This window comes from Canis lupus, chromosome 17 (assembly GCF_003254725.2).
Source record: "Canis lupus dingo isolate Sandy chromosome 17, ASM325472v2, whole genome shotgun sequence".
Taxonomy (NCBI): domain Eukaryota; kingdom Metazoa; phylum Chordata; class Mammalia; order Carnivora; family Canidae; genus Canis; species Canis lupus.
In genome coordinates, this window is record NC_064259.1 from 57,915,341 (window position 1) to 57,922,020 (window position 6,680).

At 37.2% G+C, this 6,680-nt stretch overlaps 1 protein-coding gene across 1 annotated transcript; it reads left to right on the forward strand.

The window, feature by feature from the left end:
• Positions 1 to 1,010: 1,010 nt before the first annotated feature.
• Positions 1,011 to 1,970, forward strand: LOC112664959 (olfactory receptor 5V1-like). Its single transcript, XM_025454829.3, has one exon. It carries the CDS (start codon positions 1,011 to 1,013, stop codon positions 1,968 to 1,970), a length of 960 nt encoding a protein of 319 aa, XP_025310614.3.
• The last annotated feature ends 4,710 nt before the right edge of the window (positions 1,971 to 6,680 follow it).

Here is a 6,680-nt window from a genome sequence, read left to right on the forward strand (position 1 = left end):
ATTTCCTTATTTAATCTGTTAATGTGGTAAATGACATTGATTGACCTTTTGAATTTTGAACTAGACTTGCAGTAGGATGGACAATTTGATATAAAATTGGTACTCATATTAATATATTTTCAGAAAATATGTGAAGTTTGAGAGTAAATTTTGGATTACTGAAATTTACCTTACTGAGGTAAACTAAAATTACCTAAGTATATATGATTGGTTAAAATTTCTCATATCTTACAAAACCTAAAATACAAATGTTCTTATTGAGAAAAATGAGATCAATTTATATAAAACAAATAAAATTTTATCCTGAAGAAATCAGAGATGTTCACAGATAATTCTGTATGAAAATTTTCATTCTAGAGTTTATAATAGCAAATGGAATAAAAGAAAACTAATATTCAATCAAAAGGGGGATATTAAATTTATTTTGTATGATAGAGTAAAATATATATGTGGGAATCGGTGCTCCTGATATTTTAAGCCTGTAAGTAGAAATCCTATATATCTTTTCATATATAGGAAAAGAAACTGGAATGGAATGCACCTATTGGTGCATTGGCTATGTATGGTTCTATTCTCTACTTCTTTCTGCATTTTCTTAATTTTTCACAGCTAAATTTTATTACTTAATAAAATGTTTTTTAAAAAAAAGAATTTAATACTGTGAAGCATATAATGTTGGGAGGAAGATTTTGCAGAACCAGATAGAGATGAGCTTACTTTAACACAAGGACTATCAGTTTATTGTAGGTTTTGACCAAAGCTCCATTTATTTTCACACACTAAAAGCCACACAAGTATTTGTGGGAGGTCCCTGGACCTGAACTGGCTGGATTTATTTGTTGAGTAAAAAGTTATGGTCTCTCTGAAGACTTTCCTACACACCTCACTCGACAGCCAGACCATTCTATATCCAATATTATTTGATATTATCTTTCAAGTTAACATGCCAGTATGGGGTCCTCTTTGTACATTATCATTATGGCTTTTGTTTTTCTCATTGTTTTGTAGCTATGACACCATTTGAAATGAACAATCAAACAGATGTCACTGAATTCATCTTCTTGGGGTTTTCCAACCACCCCAAACTACAGGGCTTGTTTTTCCTGGTTTTCTTGATCATTTACCTGACAACACTCCTGGGAAACATGCTCATAATAACAGCCACTAAAATCAGCCTTGCTCTTCATACTCCAATGTATTATTTCCTCAGCAACCTGAGTTTCTTGGACGTCTGCTACACATCCACCACCATCCCAGTCATGCTGGTGAACTTCTTCCACAGAAAGAAAACCATCTCATATGAAGGCTGCCTTTCCCAGATTTTCTTCCTCGTGACATGCACTGGCACTGAATGTGTCTTATTGGCTGCTATGGCTTATGACCGCTATGTAGCAATTTGCCACCCCCTTCAATATCCGGTCCTCATGAGTGTGAAGGTCTGTGTTTTTTTGGTGACTGGGTCCTGGCTATGTGGGCTGGTGAATTCTGTGATACACACAGTGCTGGCAGCCACACTCACTCTCTGTGGGCCCAACCAAATCAGCCACTTTCTCTGTGACATCCCATTGCTCCTGGAGCTCTCTTGCTCAGACACCTCTCTCAATGAGTCTGTGCTCCATGTGGCCAGTGCCACCATTGGCCTGAGCCCCTGTCTGTTTACTGGAGTGTCCTATATACTCATAATTTCTGCCATTCTTAGGATTCCCTCTGCTCAGGGCAGGAACAAGGCCTTCTCTACCTGTGCATCCCACCTTACTGTTGTTGTGATCTTTTATGGAATGGCCAATTTCAACTATGATAAACCCAGAGAGGGTTACTCCTTAGACATAGATATTCTGGTCTCTGTGCTCTTCTGTGTTGTGACCCCCATGTTGAACCCCATCATATACAGTCTGAGAAACAAGGAGGTCAAGGGTGCCCTGAGGAAGCTGGCTGGAGGGTATGTGATCCCTGGCAATATTAGTGTCTAGATCAGTGGTCTTCAAACAGATATGAAAAATTTCTAAGATATTTGTAACATACAGAGTTTTAGAGTCTGTATCCAGATGCTCATTTCCTACATACCATTTCCCAAAATTCATCTTTTTCTCCTCTCTTTCCACGAGTACTCTTTTTCTACTTTGCAAAGTCATGATGCATCAGATATTTTGTGTTAGTACTCAGTACCATCTTAATCCTTCTAAGTCCTCTCCACATCCTAAGGCTGAAATCCTGGAAAGATTATTTCTCAGGTTCCCTTGCCAACAGGGTTCCATTTTAAATTCTGCCAATATAAGAGCCATACACAAGAGATTAGGAAGGGAATATAGAAGAAATTGTCTTCTTCTGGATCTGGTAGTAGTGACACACTAGCACTGCAGTGGCAGAAACAGACTTCTAGGGGTCATTAGGTGATGTTTACAATCTCCTGAAACAGCTGTTCCTGAAACATGAGATCACACAAGTATGAAATGACTGTCTCTCTATAGGGAGACTAGAGGCTTCCATGAAGAGGGTAGTATAACCTGCCTTCCCCCTTTTCTGTTTGTCCAGCTTTTCCAACGCTTTTATCACTTATTTCCTGTGTTAAATTCTTCTGGGTTGAAATATCTAGATTAGTTTTTAATTTCCTCCTTGAACACTAGCTGCTACAGCATTTTATATCAGGAGTTATTCTAAGAATGTGACCCTCAAAGTTTAGAAGTCTAGGGGGCACCCAGGTGGCTCAGTTGGTTAAGCATCTGACTCTTGATTTTGGCTCAAGTCATGATCTTGAGGTTGCGGGATCCAGCCCTGCACCAGGCTCTGTACTTGGCATGGAGCCTGCTTTAAGATTGTGTCTGGACGTCCCACTGCCCTCTCTTTAAAAAAAAAAAAAAAGATGTAAGTCTGGATTGTATATCTGATCTGATTGAGTTTAAATATTTTGATGACATCATAGCGAGTGGAAAATGGGAATCTAATCATTCATAGTGTGCAATAACAAAATGGCTGCTTAAAATTATAACAGACACTGTCTGAAATAAAATGTCTATTGGAAATCATACTTTGAAATACCAGTTACTACTATAATACTACAATTGACTTTTATGATGGGAATGAAAGCTACAAAATCATTTACTAACTGCTATTACTGATTGCAATGGGAGGTTTATAGGAAGAAGATGACAGGCTCAGGCATTTAAATTTCTCACTCAAGGTAAGGTCAAACAACCAAAAAATCTTTTATCTCTCAAGCCTGGTGAAGCTTAATTCAAAAAAAGAATCTGATTTTCTGGGTTGCATAGTTACAAAGTAAATCGTAAATCCATAATTTCTCCAGGTCTTTTATGTGGCACTTAGGACATTGACTTGGGAATGAGTGGTACTCTGATCATTAGAATGGGGAAAATATAGTGGATTTAGGTAAATCTTAAAACTTTAAACCCCTAAATCTTTGTTAAATTTCCCTGACATCAGAAGTAGCCCCTCCTTCTCTATGGAGAAAATTAACTTTCCCTTAGTTGAAACTCTATAATGACCTCACCTGAGGCAATTGTCTTACAAGTAATGCCAATTCTCTTTAAGATTATCACCTACCATCTTTCATTATCTCTAGACTAGACTCTTAAGGCCCAATTCCTGAAGACCTCAGGCTGATAGCACAGGGTATAACCCAGGAGATTATAATGCTCACACCAAAATAAAATGTCAACATTTTACCATTTTTTATTGGTAAAAGCCTTGAGGATATGTATGACAATGAATTATTAGGGTGCCATTCCAGAGGACAGAACATATTGCTGGATCATTTTGAATATATTCACATGGGTTCATTTCCTAGAAATTTTTGGTTCAGGGTGTTATCTTGAGCAGCTAGAAGGGGCTCTAATAGGTTCTTTGGTTGGTTAACTGAAACCTACACTCAATGATGGACTACATTCAATAAAATTAAGATGCCAGGATATTCCTGACATAATGTAAATCATGGGATCCAAATCTTCAGGGAAATAAAAATGTTCAATTGATTTATTTTACATCACCCTCTTACCCTAGACCCACAAGTACTCAAGGAGGGAAAAGAATACTTTCCCATTACCGAAAACTTCTGCAAAATGCATTGATAAAGGGAGCACCAACATCCTTATAAAGTTTGTAGGGGCTGTCCTCTGCAGCCTGGGAATGACACTAGGAGATGGCATCATTGAAATGGGCTCCCTTATTTCAGTGGGGATAGTGGGATCCTGAAGTGATAGAAGTCATGTGGTTTCACAGAAATCAGAATATTTTAATCTGTAGAGATCTTTGGCAATGGCTAAATGATTACATTATCTCTAGATACAAAATGAATGAGTATCTTACTAAAATATTATCTGTTCAGTATAATAAGAAAAACCCAAGTCCAGTAACTAAAATCATTAATTGAATCATTATAATGGAAAGCTACCCTCACTCAGTTCTCAGACCTTCTGAACCAACAGATTTAATGAGGTTTGAAGGATCTGTGGAATTTGCGCTGCCATATAAAGCCCTTGATGCCCCAGTAGGAGAATTACAGTATCAATCCCCTAGAATATAGAACAAAGCCATGCTCTCTTCTGAAAATAACTCTTATCCCTTTGAAAAATAGCTGCTGGCTGCTATTGGGTAAAAGAGACTGATCATTAGAATGGGATACAATGTAACAATGTGATCTAAACTATTATCTTAGCTATATGTTCTCTGATCCACCAAGTTACAAATGTGGATGAGATAGCCTCATCATCAAGTGGAAGTGATATATATAATATCAGGTTCCAAATACTCCTGAAGGTCCAAATTAATGACATAAGCAAGTGGTTTAGACTTTCAAACGCCTTACCTTACAGTGGCGCCTCCCTCAACACATGGATTTGGGATACTAATCCTTTATCAGATATGTCATTTGCAAATGTCTTTTCCCATTCCATAGATTGCCTTTTAGTTTTGTTGATTGTTTCCTTAGCTGTGCATAAGCTTTTTATCTTGATGAAGTCTGAATAGTTCATTTTTACTTGTTTTCCCCCTTGCCTCCAGAGACATGTCTTGTAAGAAGTTGCTGTGGTCAAGGTCAAAGAAGTTGTTGCTTGTGTTTTCCTCTAGGATTTTGATGGTTTCCTGTCTCATATTTAGATCTTTCATCCATTTTGAATTTATTTTGTGTATGGTATAAGAAAGTAGTTCACTTTTATTCTGCTTCATATTGCCGTCCAGTTTTCCCAACACCGTTTGTCATAGTACTGAAAGTCCTAGCTTCAGCAATCAGACAGCAGAGAGACATTAAAGTCATCCAAATCAGCAAGGAAGAAGTCAAACTTACACTATTTGCAGATGGCATGATACTCTATGTAAAAAACCTGAAAGACTCCACCCAAAAATTTGCTAGAATTTAGTAAAGTTGCAGGATATAAAATCAACATACATAAATCTGTTGTATTCCTATACCTCGATAATGAAGAAGCAAGAAGAGAAATCAAGAAATCAATCCTATTTACAATTATACGAAGAACCACAAGATACCTAGGAATAAATCTAACCAAAGAGGTAAGAGATCTATACTCTGAAAACTATAGAACACTCATGAAAGAAATTGAAGAGGACTCAATGAAATGGAAAAACATTCCATGCTCATGAATTGGAAGAAAAAATATTGTTAAAATGTCTATACTACCCAAAGCAATATACACATTTAATACAATCCCTATCAAATACTCACTAGCATTTTTCACAGAGCTAGAACAAACAATCCTAAAATTTGTATGGAACCACAAAAGATCCAGAATAGCCAAAGCAATCCTGAGACTCATGTGGACATGTGCTACATTCTAAAAGAACTACTTGAGCTTTCTACCTTCTACAGACAGAAACTTGAGGAATATGTGTAGGACCAGAATCTAAGTGTGTGGGATAATGGTGGAAGGAATATAAAATCAGATCAGTCCAAATTTATTGATATGGTCTCAATAAGCAAAGATTCTGCATTTAATGTTGCAGCTTCAGAAATTAGAAAGGGCTCTGTTTGGCCACTTGCTGAAAACATAAACCTTTAAAGGTGACCTACAGTACATGAGTTAGAAATATAAGACCTACCTTGGTTTAATCCCTTTCTTCACAGAAAGGGATTTGAGGGTTTTTAGAGTTTGAAATGTTAAAGTATGTTTGTCATTTAAAACCAGCTTATCCATCCTAGAAGGGTCCAGAAGATATACCTTTCACCATAACTGTAAGAAATAAATTTGTGAGAGAAGCCTCAGCCTCCTTTAAAAGCTCTGTGATTGCTCTTCTTTGTAGGCCAGAATGTACAGGAGGAACTGTGGTTATTGAATTGGGAAACCTAAATGCAATGGGAATAATTGGTTCGATCCCGGGGCACTTTACCACCAAAGACAAAGGGCACATGGTTATCATAATGGAGAGAAGAGACAAAGCAGCAATAAGAATAGTTTGATTTGCACAGGGCTAGTTGATCATGGTGGCCCTAGAAGTGAAATAGATAAGCTACTAAATTGTTACTTGGTCTACATAAGGAGAAAATTTCTAGGTCAGGTGGACATAAGTCTAACTTCATAAAAATCAGAGTCATAGCCCCTCAATCAATTCCCAGACCTGAGGCACTATATAGAATCAGAACCTCTTGAAAAAGGGGAGTCCAGTTCTCCTTGAGGAAAAAGACTGGTAATTTATACTATTAATATTTCTCCCAG